At 41.5% G+C, this 23,569-nt stretch overlaps 1 protein-coding gene across 7 annotated transcripts in view; it reads left to right on the forward strand.

Annotated features, from left to right (window-relative positions):
• The first annotated feature begins 27 nt into the window (after positions 1-27).
• Positions 28-23,569, forward strand: part of LOC112570518 (synaptosomal-associated protein 25-like) — a 37,862-nt gene continuing 14,320 nt past the window's right edge. The window contains exons 1-4 of one of the 7 annotated variants that reach the window (XM_025248998.1): positions 28-164; positions 3,642-3,843; positions 23,059-23,100; positions 23,363-23,411. In XM_025248998.1, the coding sequence (XP_025104783.1) occupies positions 3,766-3,843; positions 23,059-23,100; positions 23,363-23,411 (169 nt within the window). In that variant the 5' untranslated portion in view covers positions 28-164; positions 3,642-3,765. Of the gene's footprint in view, positions 165-3,641; positions 3,844-12,233; positions 14,086-23,058; positions 23,101-23,362; positions 23,412-23,569 lie in introns of those variants that run through there. The other 6 variants (XM_025248997.1, XM_025248999.1, XM_025248996.1 and 3 more) reach the window with 6 other exon arrangements.

Below are 23,569 nucleotides of genomic sequence, written 5' to 3' on the forward strand. Positions count from 1 at the left end.
AAACCCTTCTATTACAAAAATTAGCTTTGAATGGTCGCATGAAAAATATAGAGAGCATTTTATATCATGTCACTGACGTCACGTGGTCGCCATCTTTGGATGGGGAGAAGTCTGGTAATCGACGATCTCGTATAACGTTCTTTTGGTTGCATCTGTAAATTTTGGTCAGTTTTCTTTTACCATTAATAAGCTTTATCTCTTTATTAACAACTTTTTAAATTACTTAATACCAAAATCTGTTATCTTGCAATATTTTATATTATTTTTCAGTCGTATGATTGCCATGTTTTGATTTTCTCACTACACTTATCAAATAAGATTCTGACTCAATGATCGATTATTTTTATATCGGTTACATTGTAGAAATCGAAACAATAGCTTATCATTGAGCAAAGGTTGGCATTTGCGATTTTGGGATTTGTATTCGTTTCTCATATTGAAGTGAAAAGTATGCACTGCAAATGATTGACCGCATTGACAGGGTGATGTCTCAACAAACGGTAGATCCGCCCACAAACGCATTACAGTCATGTGCTATATATAACATTAGGCATTATTCACCAACTCGTAGTGTCATAGTAGAGTGATCACACTATTAAAAAAATGAATCTAGTTAGTAATATATATTTTCCAGAGTATTAGGTACAGTCTCCAAATTTTCTTTTTATTCATTTTTGAACAATTAAATCTGGAGAATGATTAAAACATAACATTTTAATATTTACTAATGTGTTTATAAACATATTGTTTAGTAAGAATTCTTTCACTGATGACTAGTCATTTAACTTTACAAATATGTTCTTGGTGCATTTGATGTACTTCATCCACTTGACAGTATATCTTAGGAATTGGTATTATTTTTTATGACTTACTATCAAATTCCAACATTGTTTCCTTTATTTTTTTTAAAAAGTTGTACTCTGTAATTCTTATGGATTATATGTTTATTAATTTTTTGTTTAAGACTTAATGATTAGGGATCTTTTCTTCACTTGCTCGTTGGGCTTCATAATAAATATTAAATAATAAATACAAAATTTGTAAAGCACATACTCAGTCCTACAGAGTATGCTCTTAGCACTTAAGAACAAGAACAAAACATGGACAGCATGCACGACAGGAAAACAAATAACATATGAGCTATAAAAGAATAACCATACTAGACGAAGAATAAAATCAAATACAGAAAACAAAGAGGAACCAAATATATCATATTGTTGCAATAACTATGTCTTTGAATTTTTTTCCTTTTACTGTTCAATGCAGAATCTTGATGTTGTTAAAGAGGACAGTATTGAAAATGTTAGGGTTAGAAACTCATGTTGCTTATTATGTCTTGTAAATTGTGTGACTACAACACTTCAACTATAGATTACTAAGTCTCAAAAGTGCCTTCACATTAGCAGTTATAATCACTGAAGGTCATGTTGTATCATCAACACCATATGCTTCATTGATTTTACTTTCATTTCCTGCTGGTCTGTTATATGATCGGTTATATTCACATCCTTAATCTAATTGTGGAAATCTTAGTTCCTGCTAAATTCCTGTCTGGTTGGTGCAATATAAATACTACAATGCTGGATGGACCATTGTGGTCTGTTCTTTCCATGTTAAAGCTATGTGTTTGAGTGAGAAGTAAATTGCTAGGGGGGATGAAGGTTGGGCATGCTTAAACACTTAGGCTTGATGGGATTAACAGGTAATGCTTCTTGAAAAGCTTGAACTGGAGTGTTACACCCACAGCTTCACTTTTCTTATTTTGAATTGCTAAATAGGTATTTGTCCCAAACCTGCTGATAGTGTGCAAGCAGATTCACATGTAAGAAAGTGTAAGTTGACCTGGACATGTAATAAATCAGACCAGAATGTTAAAAAAAATACTGAAACTTGTTATATCAATGGGTGTTACCACTTATTCATAAATTTTGTTCAAAGCATTGTGTTTTATCCCTTAAATACTTTATTATTATTTTGATGGCCCAACATGTTCTTATCACATAACAAGTCTTAACAAAAAGCAACATTCCCCCTTTTGAAATGTGTGTAAAATGTCCAGTATATAGTGTATACTTTTGTTTTACATATACTACTGAGTTAAGATATTCATAGCAGAATAAACACTGTTATTGCATGTTTCTCCTACAAGCTCTGGATCACTGAAATAAAATTTACCCAAGGGTTTTGAAAATGTGCCAATTTTGGTGTTGGAAGTCTGAAAATGTAGAATTATCTAGGTTAGAGGTCCCACAGAGTTTGTAATAAACCAGGTGCATGAAAATGTTCTTGAAATGTGATATTTCCTCATTACTTGTTATCAAATATTAGTGACAGTTTAATTTGTATTAAAGTAATAATGAAAGCAGTTTTGTGACATTATGGATCAAGATCTGATAATACTGACATGTATACTGATGTGTACACTTTTCTTCATGTGAGGAATTAAAACCTTTAATTTTAAATGAGGGTCTGAGAACCTCCGGCCATTTTAACTTGGGTCTGAAAACCCCTTGCATTTTTTTTGGATGGTAAAAAATTTATTATAATTTATTATAAATTGCATGAAACAAAATGTGAATGTCTTTTATGCAGCAAGAACAAAGGAAGACTTTGAAATAATTTTTACAGTTTTGTTTTTCTTAATGAAGGATCTGTTGCTTAATAGGTTGTATTATTGCATGCACTTTTGCATACCTACTCGATGTGTGTTTTGAGAGTGTGTGTGCAAACAGGGGAGGAGATTGGTAGTTTTCTTGATGGTCAAAAAGCAGCTGCCGCATATTGTTACCTCCCTTCTTTGGAGAGGCCAGTGACTATTGTGAACATTGTTAACAGGAATAGAGTTGCAGAAGAGGGAACTTTAATGTTTGAAACAAATCTTCTAGCTAGGATAAAAGAATGGACATCTGGGCATGTCTTATGTTATGACTAACCTTTTTTAATTTGTTTTAAAATGAGAAGAATGTATTAATTTAATTTTTATTATTTAACAAGTTTTTGGGTTTTGTGACAGATGATGCACTGCAGGATGTGAGGATATCTTTGTTTAAATGCAAAATATAAGACTAATTTTTAGCTCACACAGCTGGAGAAGATGTACAGTAAATGAAAAACAGAAGTTATGAGTATCTGAGTAGTTTTTAGCTCTTATAAGATGGTGCATAATTCAGGTCATCAACATATAAAAATTAAACACTGTCATAGTATAAAGACAATTTTTACATAATTAGCTGAATGTGTCACTTTGAATCACATACATTAGTATTCTACAAACTTGACAAGAAATGTGCTATATATAAAATAATGTTATACCAATCAGAGCCAATTTACCATGAAAGTGCCTTTTCATTGCTAATTTACCAATGGGTACGCAAATTAGTAGATGGTGCAGCACTCATATTTCATGGCAAACACATTCTCTCTCATGTCTCCTCCTCCCATACTGGTCAAGTTTCCTCCACGACAATTTCTTGTCATAGAGACATTCTCCTGACAGTGATAGTTCTCCAGTGTGTTGACTGATTGTAAACACATTTCTCTAGATCTTCATGTATGTTGACAAATTATAAAACAATTTTCTGAGTTTTTATGTAAATGTTAGTACTTGCAAATGTTTTTATTATTATTATGATCTGTTATAGGACTTAAACAGCCGCCACCTTTCATTTCTGGAAGGAAAAGCTGTTTTCTTACCAGACAGTAAATAGTTCTTCATTTGAGAGGTCAGCTGTGATCTGGTATTAGGTGACCTGTACAGAAGGAGCAATGGCAGACTTATCAGATCATGAGATGCGCTCTGAGTTGCAAGAGCTGCAGATGCAAGCCAATTTAGTCACAGATGAGGTAAGTTCTGATCTAGACTATTGTCCCTTTTGGTGGGATAAGACATTTGTAGAAGGTAATTGTTTACTACAGTATGGGTGTAATTTCTTAGTGATTTCTTAGCTGTACATTAGAGATCATGGAAAATATTTTGTTGCTGAGATTTCAGAGGAAGACAGTGTTTCTTATCTGCTTATAAATGTTGCATCAGAATCTTAGATCAGAATGCAAAGAACCATAAAGTTGCTGGTCTTTAATCTTTTTAAAAGTTGTAGGGTGACTTTGTAAAGGCAGGTCTTTACAAAGACAAGCCAATTTTCTTAGGTTTTACTTGTAGTAAAACATCCTACAAATCAACAAACCATTTTACATCAATATAAAAAGATTTGCCATTTAAGACTTTGAGAGAGAAGCAGACACATGGAACCTAATTTAACAAATTCTGCAGGACTGTCTTTGGCAAAGATTGCCCTAGCCATCTACCGTAATTGCTTGAGGCTGCTTGTGATCAATAATGCCTCTGAAAAGTTTGTTTCAAAATGTCAGTGGATCAGATGGCTTTTCATTGCCAATTTGCCATCTTATTGAACTTTGTAATACTTTGCTGATGGTGAATTTCAGTAAAAGAATGCTTGGAATAACATGTTTTTTTCATCGCTTAATGTGCTGTCTAGAATGATGTTAACACTTTCTTGCTACTTTCTGGCTCACAATTTCCAGTGTTGAGGTCACATTAGAACAAGAGTTAATGATATCAGAAAACAGAAGCGGAAGAAAGCAAGTAGGATGATTGATGCAGAGATAAACCTACCAAACTACCAAAGACATTCACACAGAAATAGTTCTCTAGCTGTAAAAGAATTTATCAAAGATATTAATTTCATTTAATATTTTATGCATTTAGAGCCCACCTCAAAAGTTTGGCAGCACATCTAACTTTAGAAAAAAAATTGCTCCAGTTTTAATGATCTTAAGGGCACTATTTTTTGTTACAATACTGATCTTAATGTTTATGAAATATCTATCTTATAAGATTAAAATGAAAACAAATGGAGTGAAAGAATTTTCTGAAACAAATATTTATTGGTCCCTTTATAGAGAAACAATCTTTTTTCCCCCTCCCCCCATGCAGCCAAGACAAAAGTGCTGGTGTAAAGTAGCATTTCCAACTTTTGCATTTAGTCCATGATTATACATCCTGATTTTGAACTGAATTATTATGTAATATGCTGAAGGTTGGAAAGTTTAATTGGCAAAGGAGCATTTAAGAGGCTGAGACATAAGAACTGGAATGAATGATTTAGATCTTAGAACTGTGCAAATAAGATGTGTCTCCAGTTTTATTTAAACGATTAAAGGTCAACCCAAATGCCTTGGACATACCTGTGTTGCCTGTTTCTTTCCGAAGTAGGATAGCAATACAATGTGGCTGTGAAAATATCATTGTCTCTAGAAATATTCTTTCTGCAATGCATGGGGTGAACATTTGGTCGGCATTTTAAGGTTTATAAACGAGTCAGGAGATGGATTTAGTTATTGCATTAACTTTTTATAACCAAGCATCAAGCATTTTGTATATGAAACACAATAACATCAAGATTTGCTCTTATAATTAAGTGCTTTTGTGACTAGTCAGGACAAAAATGCCTTCATTAAAAAGTCACAGCTCTTATCTTTTTGGGAAAGGTAGAGAAGACTGGAAGCTAATGGCATTAAGCAGTACAGGGTTCTTTGTTAGTTGCTTTGTCTAGAATAGTTTCAGCACAGTTTATAAAATGCTTAACCAAAATTCCCAAGAAGGTTATATTACAGTTGTCAGAAGTCACCTCTTTAATGTAGCTGCTGGGCATCTCGTTCCATCTCGTTCAGAGTAAAATTTAATGGCATTTTTAATGGGTGCTTGCTGGAGAGAGAGAGAAGCTTTCAGCCTTAAATTTTGCACCATGCATATTGAGGAGGTGGAGGGGTGTGTCTTTGGGAATTCTGATTGATGAGATGATAGTGTTTACCTCTGCCAGCCAGAATTAATATGTATTGTGGGACTGTTGGTATTTGCAACCAGGAAGAAAAAGCTTTCACTCTGCAGTATCTCTCTGCCAGTAGACAGTGATGTTGCTACAGGGGCAAGCTTAGCAAATTTCCTTATTGATTTTCTTCGTGTCTCTTTCCTGGGAACACAATTTTCTGCATATAGGTCTATTTAGCTAATAAAGTATATGCATTTAGTAAAAAGTACATCTATAAGTCAGTTTGCCCCTGTTTGGTGCAGTCAAATGACAAAGGACTTGATTTTTCCCCCCTTTAGTACCAAGAATGCCCATGTTCACATTGATCTGTTTCTTCTGCCTGGCCAATTTGAAGTTCTGCATCTTAATTCTAGTGCATCCATTCATTCCTACTACCAAAACATGAAGTGGGTGTAAATTACAAATGTACGAAGTAGCTGATAATAAGAGTCTCAGTTTATTTGGTTGGGTGCACAGAGGGGACATAACACTTAGGTGCACAGAAAATGTACAGATATTTATTATTGGAGAGCTCAGATGGAGCAAGAAGTATTTTTCAATAAATGATTAGATTGCATGATCTGTTCATAGCAGAAGCACTAGAAATGTTAAGTTTGGTGAACATGTGCCCACTACTGGTAGTCTAAAATTGAGGAAGCTGTCAAATTTAAGAGTTTCATCAAAACTTTACTAGAACTTAGAAATAAGATTTTGAGACATTCCTATTGTGACTTGTTTTTTTAAAGGAACAGCACAGTGATTTGGTAGTTGTCACATAGTTGTGCAATTTTTTCACATTTTGTAATCATGTGTTTTGTAAATCTTTTTCTCCAAGTTTCATGTGTAAACCCACATGTTCATGGGAATATTTAAACATTTTGAAATTCCAGCATTCATGCATAATCTGACAAATAAGGCCACTGTCTGTGTGGAAAATGTGGATTGTTAGTTTGATATATAACATTCTCTTTGACTCCCCCCTCCCCACTTAACAGGGAAGCAATTCCATATTCCATTGAGTAGCTTGATCCTAGGTCACTGTTATGTCTACTTCTCTGCGAATGGTAATGGCCAAAATGGAAGCAGCTGTTAATTAAGATTTATAACCATTGCTCAGTGGGCTGTGGTCTCCACTAGCAGCAAACACAATTCCCATTTCGAGTGCACATGGCGATGCACGTGGCTGTCTGTGGACTTCTGGAAGTAATAGTCTTGTCAGAGAGCCAGTTCCCTCCGTCTGCAGACACCACCTCCATAACTATTTTCAAGTGCAAATGTATTTTTCAAATTGCGCTTGTAGCATTTGTAGTATTTAAAATGTATCTTTGTGCTTGAATACTTAATATGCAATTTGGTTGAGCAATCATTCATTACAGCACTTAGTGATTCAGGATCTTTCATTCCAAGACAGTGGAGAGTTTTTAGACTTAGAAAATGTGCAGCTCTTTGTCAGAATTTAGCCAGCTTTGTCTCCTCCTTTTTTTTTTTTGGCGTCAGATTTTAGTCTGTAGAAGATGGTTCTTGCTGGGATGACTGACGAGATAATGATGTAGACTTTATTCAGCAGTCGGCCTTCTTAAACCGCTTAGGTTGTGATGCAGGATAAGTTCTGTGTATAGAGACATGCACATTCTGTGGGTAGGAGAGGGTGTATGGAAGCGTTACTTCAAGCGGTAGGCGTGAAGCCCCGGAACTTGTTTCGCACCCTGCGAGACTCACCCTGCATTAAACACACAAGATCGTGATCAGGCCTGCCTGCTGTTTTACTAGAGACGTCACCAGCGGCGTGTTTTGAGAGCGGTCGCGACAGAATTTGACGACAACAGCAGACAAGGAACTTGTTTCCCTGGCCACGGTACAGATAATTTTTTCCCCTCCCCTTCCTCATCCACTCCCCTAATCCACCCAGTGTTCGCCATTCTCCCAACCTTCATTTGTTTACTGCTGTTTTGTCCTTTGTTGAGTCGTCACGCGGCACTTAAAAAAAGGCTACCCCCTCCCCTAACAAATCGTCTGGCAGCAATCCGACTTCAGCAGTCCTGTCATCGCTGAGGCATCAGAACGCTCTGTTGGTCCTGTGGCCAGAGAGCGACTGCATCCTAGGTTTTAATTAGCGCGGCGTTGACGCATGGCGCGAGCGCGCGTGGCTGCCGTGGTACCTACTACACCACCTCACCTCCCCACCACCACAAGGGTTGGTTGGTGGGAGAAGCATGGCCTACATACAGAGCGAGGCGCGATCAATTGATAACAAATGCCAGCCGCTATTGATTTTGCAATTAAGGTATGCCCACGTTTGGAAGGGACAATTGCGAGGACTTAAGAGCCAGACCTCGGCAACATGATCAATGAAATATTAATGCTATTAGGTAAGGGAAGGCTACCTTGCCAGTAGAATTGAGTCATCGTCGCCACCCGCCCAATGTAACCTGTACCTTTCAGGGCCAGCGTATATTTTGTAAATTAAATTTCCAGGTGTGCTTAAGCCTTTTGTGTGAGATATTAAACGGAGGTTAGGACTAGCTCAGTGGCATCAGAATGAAATGCAAGAGGTGGATTAAAAGGAGAAAGAATTCCGCTGGTTGCTAGTTTGGATATGTGCAGTCACTGTTATTATGTCTAATTGAAGATTAGGGGTAACAGTCTTTCATCTAAAGAGAGGAAAGAAGACTCTTAGAAACAATTAATTCATTGAGTGCGTCCTTTCACAGGGTTTATGTGATTGTGGATGTAACATGTTGGAAGAGAAGGCTGGATAAAAGCCATGCTTTAACAGAATAATATCAGTCACTACATAGTATTTATTGGTGGTTTTGCCAGCTTTTGTTGTTGTTAAGCTCCTATAAGTTAAAAAAAATTGTTTGCTGTAAGCAGAAGATTGTCTCTACAACACCATTTCTGGGTAAGCTGTGTATTTCCGGTTCATGGTGGGCGACATGAACTTTCAGCTCGCTTACCGTATAAAGGTTTTGTTTCTGACTTTCTTTTCAAACGCTTGCAACCATCCCAACCTGCAGACATAAAATGCTTGGATTCCAACCAGTAAGACTTGACAAGTTTTGGCAGCGGTTGATTTCATTTGTCGATCCCACTATTTTGGATTATCTTCCCTTCTCCCTTTCTGATTTCTTTTCTTGACTAGACATATTCCTTGTTGATCATTGGTCAACGCTTGGCTTGAGTTACCTCTCTGAGGGTCATGCATGTTTTGAATCTCTTATTATGCAGACATTTTGTTTGGTATAAACCTTAGAAGGACATTACGCAACTCGGAAATGGCGGTGTGTGCACGACAGGCGTGGGTAGGAAAATAGTGCCAAATATGTCAGGATATTTGCATTGCCAACAGGCTTCTTTCCACCAAGGTCGCCGCCCATCGCTCAACGACCGTCCCTTGCGGCCAAGGCACAGAGCGTCAGGGTCAGTGGCGTCCTAGCAGAGGTTCACGACTGCCGGGCTGCCCTCGCCAGGTCTGGCCCAAGCCGCTGTGGCATTGGTGTGTTTTTTTTTTTTTTTTGGCGCCTGTTTCGTGCACGGTTCTGGGAGGATCCTCTCTCCCTCCTCTCCCCCATCCCTGCGTGAGAAGACCAATCAAACCGCCTGGTTCTAGAGGCCAGGCTGCCCGAGGCTTTCCGTGTTTGCTTCCATTCATAGAGGCAGTCCATTCTCTAGGCTGTATAATAATTCAGTCCGGAATCTCAGGCAATGGAGACAGTGAGGGGCAGCGTAGAAGATGGGAGGAAATGTGAGTGGGGAGACACGGGGGTGGAGGTGGGGGTATGGGAAGAAGAAGAAAAAAACGTGCAGCGTCTTTCTACGTCAGCTGGTGACGTAGACGTGCGTGACTGGGTTTGAGCGACGAGAAGCTGTCGGTGAATCAAAACATGGCGGCGCACTCGCTGTTCCCGTGTCGACTGATTTCTTCTAATAGCTTCCATTTCTTTTTTGGGGGAGAAGAGGCTGTGGTGGTCATTCTGCATTTTATTTATTTTCTTGACTAACCAGTGTGACATGACTACGGCTTCTGTCAGAATTCATCATGGGGCATTTACATTGCATTTAATAAGGCCATCCAGTTCTTATCCTTATCCTTATGTCTTAGATAATCATATTTTTTGTTAGACCTATGGAAAGAAAAGAAATGTTCAGTTAACAAATGTCAGAAATATAAAGAACGGTATCTATGTTGCTTCGGCAGCTCTAGATTTCTAAGCATTTTCCGTTACTATGCTTAACTTGTGTGGACATTTTTGTTTCCACGGAAAGTGTCTTGCTAAGTCGGCGCCACCTCCTCCAGTCTCTTTGTGTGCATGATCTTCCCACTTTAATTAGTGCCTCGGAAGCTTGTTGCGGGCGCTTTTACACCAAAACCCTCACCAAAGACTTCAACTTACACAAACTAAAGTCTCCATAAAAACGTTTGTCTGTCTTTAAAATGATTGTGTGTGAAGGTCACGGAAAACTAATGGTTTCGGGGCAAATGTTTAGGACATTAAAACTTTGGTCGACATGCAGAGCCAAATCCAAGCATGTTTGCCAGTTCATTTGTCAGTGCGGTAGGACTATCAGGCACTCCGGAGGCTTGACACTGCGGCGCTTTGTCTTAATTGTCATGTTACAACAACTTTTAGGATCTCAGAAATCGATCACATCAGAACGAGCTAACCACATCTGCATTTCTTTTTTTTTTTTTCTTATTACTCGGATATGCTAGACATACAAGGTTGCCGGGCAGGTAGCACAGTGCTAATTGCACATGTGAGAGGGGCACTTACTCCGAGCAAGCGACCACATTCAAGGGTCCGCCAGGTGTTTTAAACTTTAATGATGATCGCCTCCAGAGACGCGATAGAGGAATTTTTATGTGAGGAGATTTATATTTGTTGGAATTTTATATAAACATTAAAAAAGCATAGAAACGTAAACGCGTGTTCTATCGTTTGCAGCTATTAAAAAAAAATTTCCAGAATCCGTTTGAGTTATTGATGGTTGTGGGTGGTGATGCAGCTCCTTTGCGTGGCTTTCTCAGCAGTCGCGCTTTCCCTCGGAGGAAACAGCAAAATGGGTGGCACGGGAGACATCAAGATCAAAAACTTCCTCCCCCAACTCTCGTTGGCGCTCGTAAAGGACTTGACGGCCTTAAAAAAAAAAAGAAAAGAAAATAGCTTGCAGAAGTTCAGAGGTGAATCATGACCACCCACACAAAGCAGGGACAAAGATAATGGCAACTTGCAAAACACAAGCAAGCAAAGCAAAAAAACTCTACGTAGACGAAAGACGATGCATCAATAAGAGAAGAAACACATTGCCTGTGCTGGAAGGGACGGGCAGATTGATGCGCAGTAAAGTGTCGCAATTTCGGAAACTGGATCGCGTGTCGGCGTTGTCGTTCAGCAGCGCAGTTGGGAGGGCTTGCGGTGCGTCCAGTCATTGCAGTGAAAACAGTAACCGCGCACATTCGTGATCACCGTTGCTGACGTCTTTCTTACTAACGATGAGTTGCATTGCTCGCGCACACTATGATGAAATATTTACTGCCGGTGGGCTGCTATGGAGGGTTGAGAGCCAGAACATGTTACTCAGGTCATGGTAGTGGTAGTGGTGGTGTCTTCCATTACAACGTTATTATGGGAGGCGAAAGGCTAAAAAACGCTGTTGCTTAAAAAAAAAAAAAAATGGAATATACAGACTGTTCTGACAGACCACGAGACAGGAAAGAACGGAGAAGTTCCTGTGAAAATGTGAACCGAGTGCCCATCTCTTTCCTACTGTTTGACAAAGGATGTAGCGGAAGCCTTATTTCCCCAGTCCTTAAAAAGTGACGCTTGGAATTCTGTTGTGTGAGAAATAACCATGTGCAAGTTTTCTTAGTTAAAAGTAACGGCCAAAAAATGTGACCGATTTTTAAAAAAGTGATTAGAAAGCCGTAAAGTATTAGTTTGAACTTTTTTTTCTGTAGTTTTTAAATGTGGTGATGGTTGTTCCCTAACACAGTGTTACTTTGGAATCAACAGCTGTGAAAACTAACCATCAACGTCACGATCTGTTGTATTCTTTTTCCGTTTCAGGTTTAGTGTAGAAGTAACAGTAACTGTTTCTGAGAGGCTTACTCTAAACCTTGCGAAAGCAAAGTTATTTATTTGTATTATTATTATTTTTACACGCACTTTCTTCGAGACGATTTGAGGACATTTACATCAGACATCACCCAAACTCTGTTGCTCAGGGTTGTGAACAGTGTTCTGGGGCCGTAGTTATGAAGCGAGGGTAAGGCTCTTCCCGAGGGGCAAGATGGGGACCTCAAGAAAAAGCGTCGTTTCTGACGATATAAAGCAGTGACGGGACCCAATGGACTCTACTTCCTGTTTCTTTACCCTAGGACACCTTTGCCATCGCTTTTTAACTAACGACTCCACGGGTAAAACAAATGGGAGGTCGGGACACAGGTTTATAACTGTGGAAAAAAGACACTTGTCCTCGAGTTTCCCCATGTTGCCACAGGGCAAAGACTTACCCTCGCTTCATAGCTACGGCTCCTGGGAAACACGTCATATGATGAGTTGTAACCTGCATCCACGTGATGTGGAATGGCAGAGATCGAAAGGGCACGAGCAGCGCTAGCTTGTGGGCAAGCCGCGGCGAGTGGAGTGCGAGGTGGCTGGCTACACGGCTGTCCCGTGGTGCAGGCCTTGCTCGGTTCCCGCTCCCAGAGAGGCGCGCTCATTAATTAGTGATGATTTTGTGTCAGACATCAGCAGAACCATGTCGCGAGAGGCAGCGCGGTGATGTTTCGGAAGACCAGCGCGGGGACCTAGTTTACTGCCAGCGTGTGACTAGACGCAGGGTTTCCGTTTAAAAAAAAATAAATAAAAAAAAAAAATCACCTTTTCCCTCATGATCAACTGTTAGTACTACTAATAATGTTGGAGTCAGTTTTTCCAAGGAATATCGGCATGGCAAGGGCTGCAACACTGGCCGTGTACTGCTACACTCGATAGAATAGAGACTTCCCAGCATTTCCGTCCTGGCAGGTCCGCACACAGGCAGGCTTTGCGCGCAGCGACACCACCACCATCACCATCACCGTACGCCTCCACCGCCAGCAATGTTACAACACGTGGCCGCCGTCCGTTGAGGTTGCTGCAGCGACTAGTGCTCGGGGGAATCTCGGGACTTCCCTGTCTGCTAAGAGCCGTGGGCGGGAACCCCCTTCACCACCACCACTACCACTAACACCACCACCAGCGTGCCTGGCCGAGCGTCCCCCGCCGTCATTGTCGTCGAGAGGCGGGTGGCGAGGATTCTGTGAATACGTTCAAGTAGCGCGCGTGGCGGCAGTTCCATTCTGAACCTTATCGAGCGGACTTGTGCATCCTAGGTAAGCGCTTCGTGGGAACCTCGTGTCAGCTGGGACTCGGATCCAAGAAGGGAGGATGTTGCTGAGAGAATACCAGACGTTGTTTTGACCACCCTTCTCCCACCTTTCTTATCCCCACCCACACATCTCCTTTACTCGTTCTACCCACCTACCATTCCCTCGTGCCGAAAGAAGTGTGCTGCTTGCGCTGAAAGGATAAGGCGCGGATGCTTGCGGACAGCAGCACCTGACGTAAGTTGCTTGCACATCTTCACGTGATTGCAGAGCTCGTGCAACACAGCATCGTCGTGACGACATGCGCATCGTCGTCTCTCGGCGTTGTCTGTGTGCCTTAGGAAGAAGACGGTGACTTCCAGAAATCACAGGATCGGCCAGTGTGATTGTTCGTGATGGCCTAGACAAAAGGGGGCCGGTGTCACTTCAGGGGGAAAAAAATCTAACCAGCCAACCAAGCAACACGCGAAGGACAGTTAACGCAATCTGGCGGGTTTTTTTTCGGGGTTGGAGGAAGCTCTGATTTAACGTCATGACGATGCTATAAACGTGTCTGCATTATCTGCTACAGAAGAGGTAACTCGGCGTTCATTTGAAACGGAACAGAGCGGCTTGAAGTATCCAACACCTGTGGATAAGTGTTTTTCAGAGAAGCCAAGTTTACAATACGTTTTTCTTTCTACTTAAAACAAGCAAACAAACGACGTATTGTCATCCTTCGCCCAACTTCTTCTGCATACAGTTTTGTGGAATTATCACCTCTTCATTGAGGAGGAGTTCTGTTCTAACACCATGAGTGAGCCAAGCGATCAGACGACTGTTCTTGGGGTAGAGGATGCTGAGAGGGAGGCGCTAATGAAAAACATAGAAGATTCGACAAACGAAGTAAGATCTTTAGCCTTTTTAAGCACATTGACGACTTAATATAAACTTATTGCATCTTAAAGCTTATTGACGACTTATTTAACGATTTTTTAAAATTTACCAGCAAAATTGTGGGCGTTTACCGTGGAAACCACACAGTACAACTGATAGCTTTTGAAAATTGCTACTTTTAGTTTAACAGTTTAAAATAAAAAGAATTGTGTATTTTTTCCCCATTTTGAAAGATTGTTGTAATGGGTTTTCAGGTTTGAACTTCGTGCGTTATAAATCGAAAGAATGTGCAACATGCATCTTGAACGGAATCAATCGACAGACAGCAAATTAACAGATTAAACATTCAGGTCGCGCACTTGGTTAATTAAACATTTAAAGTCGTGTCTCTGTTTGTCGGTACATGTGCGCTCCTGTCCGCATTTGTCTCGTCTTCGCTCCTCGCCAGGTCACCGCGCGTGGCTGAACAGACGACCGCGCTTGACCCGCCAGCGTCCATCCAGCAGGCTGTTTCCCGTCATTCATAGCGGTGCCTAAAAGACACATGGACCAGTCCTACCGCATTCAAACGATCCCCATTAAGTTGGTCGGAATTACTTTCCGACACGACGTGGTCTGCTGCCATACGTCATCGACTGTCTAGCGCATGCTCGTCTTTTCTCGCCGCCGCCATCGAGACTTGTGTCGCTTCGCAGAGCACCACGCACTCATGCATTTTGGATGGAAGAAGAAGAAATCATAGCCAGGGAAGCATAATTTGTTACCAGCGAACCAGTGTTTGATACGGGCAGATGGGGTCGGGTTGGTGGAAAGGGGGGGTAGGGTGGGCACGGAATGAATCCCATTCTTGCTCGGCGTAGACGTGGCCATCAATCGTAAGCGAAGCAATTTTTTTTTTTTTTTGCTTTACCGCTCCAGCGAAATTGTTATGTTGGGCATCGATCGCACGAACGAGGCCGTCGAGTCGGCTTGTATGGCGGCAAGGATGATTGTGCTGCAAAACGTACTTCTTGGGGTGGGGTGGGGGAGTGAGTGCGAGAGGGGGTAGTTGGTGGAGAGGGGGTAGTAGCCAAGCATCAGACGTTTCCTCTTTGCGTTCCATACCGTCAGGTGATCATGTAACGCCCCGTCACAGTCCCTCACTAAGCGCCAGTCTATGAGTCGGCCCCACACCCACCTACAAATACAGAATACAATGCCGTCTTTTCCTCACTTTTCGCAAAGAGAAGGAATTGCCGGGGGTGGATCCTGGCGAGGTGTTTTAATTGGTCACAAAAATTCCAAGAAAAGAAGAAAGTAATGATGAAGAATGGTCGCAAATTATTGATTTGCCAGGAGAAGGCTCTTGTGCAAACGGTAAGAAGGCGAAAGGTCAGTTGGAATGGGGGATTAATGAGGTTTACAAAAAAAAAAAAAAGCCAGCCTCTTCCTCTTTGTATGTACATTTCTCGTGTCCTACCCACCCCAGTCGTCGTCTTCGTAAAATCGCTTAACTGTTTCGCCCGCCAGTCTGACACTTTTGCGTGGACCTTCCGTCTCTGGGGAGCTGTGCAGGCTGCTCACTCACTGGCATTTGTAGGTGTTTATTCCCTTCTAAAGTTAAGACGACAGATGGTTCTGGTTCTTCCACCTACTCCTCCTCTACCCCTCTCCCCTCCCCCGTTATTTTCCGAGTGACGTAAAGACAAAAAGCAGCCATCATCAGGAGGTCATGGTGGGGAGACTCAGGGATGTTACGATGGTTTGGGAGGCTGACTACGGCGGGTATCGAAGGGAGGAAGACAGTACGCCCACCGGGCTTGGCTGTTACTCCCAAGACTGCGCCAGATCATCGGTGCTGTGTAATTTCACAGCCTGTTACTGTCACATTTCCACCTAGGGAGTTTCATCCTCAACTCCAGGCTTCTCTCCACCTCGGATGTCACCCCAGGGATAGGTCAACTCGGACAGTGTTGTAGCTCAGTCTCAGAAACTGCTTTTTCTTAATTTCTTTTGTTGTTTTACCTAAACGTGTCAGTGAAGGCAGAAACTTCGGAAGCGTGACATCAATGACCATGACACTCCGCGCTTAACGATACTTGGGTTTCGATCATTCCTTTGAAAAAATAAAGCTTACCGCTTACACATCTTGGTGACAGGCAAAATAACTAAAAGTCCAAGGCTCTGGAGAAAAACTCGTAAAATTCATTACATAGGTTAACTTACATCTTAGATCTTTCAAAAGAGAACGTGCATCGCGGCTGAAGTGGTTACAGACTCGAGGAGATAATGGTGTGTGTGTGCGGGTAGTGGGTGGTGGAAGAGGTTGAAAACAAGTAGAGACCATGTCGGTGCCTGTTGAGACTCGAAAGTCATGGTTAGATAGGAGCTCAGGTATGTAGGTGTAAAAGTGGTGTGGACAGTGGGTGCATCTGCAGACAGATCGAACGTGATGTTTTGCAGACGCCGGCAGAAGGGTGGTGGTGGTGGTGGTGAGAGCTATCAGAAATAGCTGAACATCTTAGCTGCTGAAGTGCTTTCCTAATATAGCTGTTCGCTTTGGCCTTGTGCTCGATGGATAGGCAGAAGTCGTAGACAGTACCATAATGACGAGCTATATAAGAGAAGATGAGAAAGATCGAGGCCATAAAGTCGTCTTACTCCCCGTTTCTTCAGGGGTTTGGGGTGGTGCTAGGGGAGAGAGAGAGGTAAAAAAAGAGGAAAATCTGACAAGACTGGCAGCCTTACCAGGAAGATTAGGATTTAATTTTTTTTCTATTTTTGGCTTTCGAAAGGATGTGCGTGTAGCCTGTCGTTCGTAGGCGTTGTAAATGCGAGACGTCGAGTTCTCTCCCCTACCCCACTTCTCATGAGATTAATTTGCAGGGCAGGCTCGTGAATGATGATATATGATCGAGCTTCTTCGTGACATTGCATCGGATGCGCTACAGTACCCTAATAAAAATTCTGAAGACTATTATTCTTATCTATTTTTCATCGACTTCTAAAGAAAAGTCTTCTTAGTAGAATAGAGCATGTTGTAAAGGCGTAGTTAAAGCATGTGTATAAAGCAAACGAGATTGAATGTTGTCTAAGTGAAGCGAATCCGATCTTCTATAAAGATTCAGGGTTTTACTTCAGTCTTTGCGATGAGAAGTTGTGGAAGATACCTCTTGCCCCAATCTACTAGGTAAAATCTTTGTTGCAGACGGTCACTCTAGTTAGTCGTGCAACTAGCTCAGACCACGTGAGACCGGAATAAAGCTTCGGGTTTGTTTTTAAACTAGAATTGAGGAAGAAATGAGAGACAACGAGCTCATTCAGCCTTGAAGAAGTGATGAGGGACAAGGACTTAAGCTCAGCTTTCCAGTAATGATGTCAGCAGCAGAAATAAACAAATGTTATTGTCAGCTTTTGGTTGTTCACGACGCCTTAGAGTACTTGGGTACAATGAGCTTTTAAAGGGGCGTGAGGGAGGTCGTGAACGATGGTCATTTGGATCCAGTCCATTTTTCTTCTCGACAGTTATCATCGTCATCATCACACTATCCGGCATGTCCTTGTCAGATAACGACTTCTCTGCCCTTCATTCCACACGCTGAGCAATCATGCTTAAAGGGAAAACAAAATCCACTTGCAGACAGACGCGTGAACACTCTGCTTCAGTGTCCTCCCCTTGCTGATCGTGCAGTGGGAGAAGCTCACTCTCCGTTGACACCAATGGACTCTCTAGGGAAGTAATATTGTTTTGACAATATGCATTAACATACTATCCCAGACATCATATGAAGCACTATCGACACGGCCGCTTGAACTAAAGACCTCGGTTGTTTACCGACTGCGCGAGAGGACCTAGAAGTGCACTAAGAAATACATTTTTACGACGTGTGTGAACATATTAGCAGCATGCAGAAGAAAACCACTGACAGAATGTGTTCCTGCCGGACCGCTCTGTGTGGGTGTGTTGGGGACAGTGGAGGCCCAGTCACTGCAATTTTCGCCCATCCTACAAGTTGGCAAATTGAGAATGACATCTAGCATTTGCCAGAACTTTGAGCTGGGCTCAGCTTGAGAGAACGTAATGCCGTCCTGCCATGATGTGCAGTTTGGCGCTGGCTTATTGTCTCGGCATCTAGGTTTAAACTGGGCTCACTTGTGTCAGTTTGTCATTAGGGAGATGGCACTCTACCGGTCCCAGCGTTGTAGACTGTCGTGTTCGTTAGCACTAACACTACACAATGATATTGTCGTTGGATTATTAATGTAGATAACATAACTATAACAAACTTCTAACTTTTAGTTATGTGTATAAATCGAAGCAAACATTTTCATTCATTATACATTGAAGGAGTACTAAGGTGCATTTTATTAATTATGGGACAAAGCTCAGTGCAAGATACTATTTCCCCAAATATGGGTGAACATGTTTTATCCGTTCTCTAGAAACGCCCTTTGCAAGCATCACTATGTACAGAAAGAGGTCAACAAGCCAGACGTCATGTTTGTATACATTGGCATTTACGTTCTTAAGCAGTAGAGGAGCTTGGACTGTATGTGAATTAGGCGTATTTGTGTACAAAATTGACGGCACCCGATGTTCAGAGCCACACAGCTCTTTGTATTTGTCAATAAATAAATCAGTTTCGCCTGCTTTGTCCATGCAGTCAATACGTCTGTCATTACCGTCAAAACCAACCTAGTCACAGTTCACTTTTTCTTTACTGACAGCCCTGAAACCTACACAAGACCACCACGTCCCACATTTTGTTTTTATTTTTGGAATAATCAATTGTGGCGACTTAAAAATACTTTTAGTGACCACCTAGCCATTGACCGACAAAACCAAAACCGCTCTTGTACTTCTGTTCTTCTTTGAAATCTTCAATAAAATATTGAGTTTAAAAGTAAAACGCGTACAAGTACAGCAGCGAAAGGGGAGGTGATTTTACTGCATGTATCCGCATACGTTTCTGCCTCGTGGCTAAAACAGCCTGTTATTTGCAAATCGTGTTTCCGACTCTTGGGAGAAAACAACACAATGACAACCGTGAAGTTGTTGGTGTTGCAGTGGTCATATTGCGGTAGAGAGGCGTGACGAGGCGGAGTGCGCAGTAGGTCTGGCTGTGTTGTGAGGGCGTGTGGAATGGCCATTTCGCACTGTTTTTAGTTTTCTCCGATCCATCCATTCAGACAAAACGCGTTCATTGGAAGTTAAACGCAGTTGGCGAGCCTGACGGTGTATGCTGCTGACCCCACACTCGCCTTACCATCCCTGCTGTCGACTCCATATCCTGGAGCCCGACTCCTCAGGGGACAGTTAGTGGGTTTTTTTGTATTGTTGTTATAAACGCGTCAGACCGTTATGGGAAATGAAGGAAAACACATCTCTTTTCACTTGGACGAAGTATTTTGTTTTGGCACACGACGGAAAGAAGACGAAGCAAAATATTTTGATGAACTGCCGGTGGCGTGGCCATTATTGAACAAAAAGAGTGGGCAAGGCGTGCAGACAGCGAGCGTGCATGGCTGGCGAGTAGCTTCTTAGTCAAGAAAAAGGGGACTGGCAGGAAATTAGTTCAAGAGCCGCAAATCTTGGATGATTAGCCTGATGACAAGCGTCAGTAAAGATAATCTGACGCCATTTTTGGGCGTCTTTGGTCCGACTTGAGAGATAATGTTGTACGTACTGAGGTCACAGAAATAGTCACACCCTCGTGGCGAGGGAAGGATGGGAAAGGGTTGGTTTGTCTGCGGGAAGTGGGTGGAAGCAAACAGCGAACCTAAGCTTTCTTTAATAGCAACAAGAACTTGCGTGATGGATTATTACAGATAGTTGGGTGAATGGGCTGCGAGTGATTGGATCAGAGAAGAAGAAGGAGGACAACATTGCCTGGGTTGCTTTCTAATGCCACTCCAAGACGATGTGAGCGTCTTGACCTGTTGCGCAATGGATGCGAGTACCGGGGCTGCCTACGATGTGCCCGTCAGTTGCGGCGCTTTCATTGATCACAGAGAACTGATCGAAGTCTTTTTTCACACACTGAGGGATGGGGCCTTAAATCCAGTCTCTGCCAGTTGGGCCTCCTCCCACAGCAAGAGCTTTGTGGAAACGAAGTGGCCATTCCCAGGGTTCGAAGAGTGGCCATTATAAAAGGGAAGGGTTGAAGGTAGGGGAGGGGAGAAAACAACACCCATAACTTAAGAGCAAGCACTGTTATCTTCGCTGGGAATGGTGGGCTATTTTGGAAAAGAAGCCTGCTTATCCGTCTTCAATATCTGACAAATGCTATCACCCATCGTCAGTATAGTAATTTATGCTTATGCCTTCCCTTTCATGATAAATTGCAGTGGCTTTTTTTGTTTTGTTTTCATCTGGACGTGTTTCTTTTTGAAGAGCCGCTTACATATAGTGTCAGTATAATATGATGGAGATAATTCTTTCAGTTGTTATTTCTGGACTGTGCACGCGGATGTGCGGCCCCAGAATAAACTAAAACTTGCCCTGTCTTCGCTCATTCAAGCCTGAAAGCTCTAATACTTTCTTGCCTGTTCGCAGTTCTGATCCCATAGCAGTTGAAGAATGACCGCCAGTGAACTAGGACGGGATCGTGGCGGTTTAAGCCTTTTTTCTTTTTCGTGTTTGATCCTTTGGAAATCGATGAAGAGAATGAAGCAGAAATGGATACAGGGGTTATCGAGGCTCTAGTACTGTGATAAGAGCGGCAGGCCGGAGGACTCGCTATGATTCAGACCTGCACCCTCCGAGATCAATGCCAGCAGGGAACGGGGCCGATTGATTTCACTCTTCCTCTGAGGAGGGTTTTGTGCTGTCGGACGAAATAAGTGTTTGCCAAAGAAAACAAGAATTATGGGAAGGATAGCGGTCGGGAAGGGGGTTTGAGAGCCTGCAGAGCCGGTCGAAAGAATGCTTTGTGGGTCATACACATGCCACGGGGACGAATTGCGCTCACGTCGCCGTAGTTTTCTTTGCGTCTGTTTCCTTTTGCAGGGCCAGGCAAAGTCAAAATGCAGAGTAGGATGCTGGGAGGGATTCGGCCTTTTATCCTCCTTATCTTTTATCCCTCTTTTGTGTCCATCTCTCATCCCTCCCGCCTTTTTTTTTTTTAAACTATCTCATTTCCTAGGGGACTGTTTTCTATGAGAATAGTATTGTAATATTCTGAACGGATAGCTGACCACATTTTAGAAGAAATTATATGCTGTACTATGTAAAATAATAAATAATCAGAAAAGCTTGAAACAAGCCTGTTTACTGCATTCACCTAGATATTAGACATGCTGTTGGGAGAGTGAAGGCAGTACTAAGGTAGTGTCTTTTGATGGACAGGGTAAAGCTTTGGGACAATTCATATTGGTCTGGTCATAATTCTGATGTCATTTCTTTCCTTTTCAGGCTATGTTCTGTCTGGTTGCTTGTCTAGCAACATGATTTGCCACTTTCCCTTGATCATTTTTTTCCTTTTTGTAGTAGTCTGTTAGAGATTGGAATGGCCAGCAGCATGTTCTTATACGCTTGTGTATTTTTAGCTCTACCTTTTGATCAGTAATAATTTCATGTGTTTTGTACCTTAGGCCCCTGCAACCATTTTTGTGAGATGATTCTGTATCTTGACATACATAATTTACAGCAAATTAGGAAACTGGTGATGAGAGTTGTGTTTTTTGGTGCCTTTACAGAGTATAATGAAGGTTTTCAATGTCTAAGTGGTCTGAAAGTGTCAATCAGTAGATTACAGTCATGTGTGTGTTGGGAAAGGGAGATGATAAATCCTGAATTCTTCCCTCTTCATTGCTTTATTTTAGATTGAACCACTACCTCCTACCCTTTTTATTGGTAGCCAGTTCTATTGGTGCCATAAGGTTTCGGACACAGGGAAGAAGTCTTTGATGGGGGTATGGGCACATGGTAGTGACAGATGACGTGTCTAGACAGCCAGCACTGTAACCGCAAAAGTCATACAAGGGCAAAAAAGAATGTTCTTAACCAGCCAAGAGTGAAGAAGCATTTGAACTGGTCCATTTTATCAAAGAGGGCTGGGGGAATGCAAGACCATAGTGTTCTGCAGATTTACAGATTAAGTTTGTTGATAAATAAGATTTTGTACATTAAGTATTACTTTCTTTCTAGAAACATAATTTTAAAAAGCACTGGCTGTATCCGTTAAGGTCAAACAGATTAATTTATGAGTGCCACAGTGCTTCATAGTGTTAAGGTAAAAAAGGCCCCTTAATCTAGTACATGTAGGAGCAGTGAACTGTAATTGGTTTGTGTCCAGAAGTTCATGTAGTAAATTTTATGTTCATGTAGAGCCCAGCATGTTGAAGCCAAAACCTAACCCTCTCCATTGATAAATCAGTAATCTACATGATGAGTATCTTAAGGAAAGTTTTCCAGCCAAAGCCCAGGCCATCTTTAAATGCATGACTTTCTGTTCTGATGTCAGTCATGCTTACAACCCCAGAATTCAGTGTGTCCACCTTTGATTATTATAGTTCAAATAATTCTTATCCTTTTATTAAATTCTATCTCTGAACTAGATCAAACTCACATTTCTTTCCAGACACCACTCCAGTCTTTTTAACCCTATTTCTCTCAAGTCTGAGGAACTAGTTTTCATTTGCTGGCCTGTTTGTGTCTTTCATAGACACTTAGGCCAACTTTCATTCAGAAAAAGGAAAGTTGTCAGTGACTTTACATTTTCAAAATTTTAATACAAATGTAAATTATTAATTATTCTTTTAATAATTTTTTAAATGAGTGGATTGCTTTCTAGACATTGACTTTTTGATCAATGAACTGGACTGGTCTATGTGTGAGTGAGGGAAATGGGATAGGGAGGTGAGAGAGCAGGTGAGTGAAAGTTTGAAAGTGGATGGAGGTTCACAAACATTTCTTTTCTTATTTTTGTCTGCATTTGTTACAATACATTTTTTGTCTTTATTACTCCATTTATATCATTGTTTGTTTTTCATTTGTTTCAGTCCCTGGAAAGTACACGGCGTATGTTGGCATTATGCGAGGAGGTAAGGTCTCAAATATTTTTATAGTAAATCTTCTGTTTACCAACACCTAATGTTTAGAGATTGATAGGAGTTTTGTCAGTGATCCAGAGCAATTAACTCTTCGTTTTTTGCCGTTAAGCTTTCACAACTTCTTGTGAAGTGCAGGACTTTTAAGATAATTTTCTCAAGTGTAGAAAAAGATTAACAGGTTTCATTTGAAACAAGTTTTGTAAGCTTTCTGGAGTTGGAGCCTTTCAAATAACTTTCCACAAAAATTTGCTAGAGCAAGGAGGCCGGCATAAAGACACTTGTCATGTTGGATGAACAAGGAGGTAAGGATGATAATCAGTTACTGATCAGTGTTTCAGTTTTATGGGCGCTGTCTTGCATGGCAAATTTTGATGTTGTTATTTTTGTTTGAAGGCTTTTTGTCTCTCAATTCAGTCATGCTTTTTTTTTTTTTTGAATTTGGGGTTCTTATGTAGGTTCT

This window comes from Pomacea canaliculata, linkage group LG8, assembly GCF_003073045.1.
Source record: "Pomacea canaliculata isolate SZHN2017 linkage group LG8, ASM307304v1, whole genome shotgun sequence".
Lineage (NCBI taxonomy): Eukaryota > Metazoa > Mollusca > Gastropoda > Architaenioglossa > Ampullariidae > Pomacea > Pomacea canaliculata.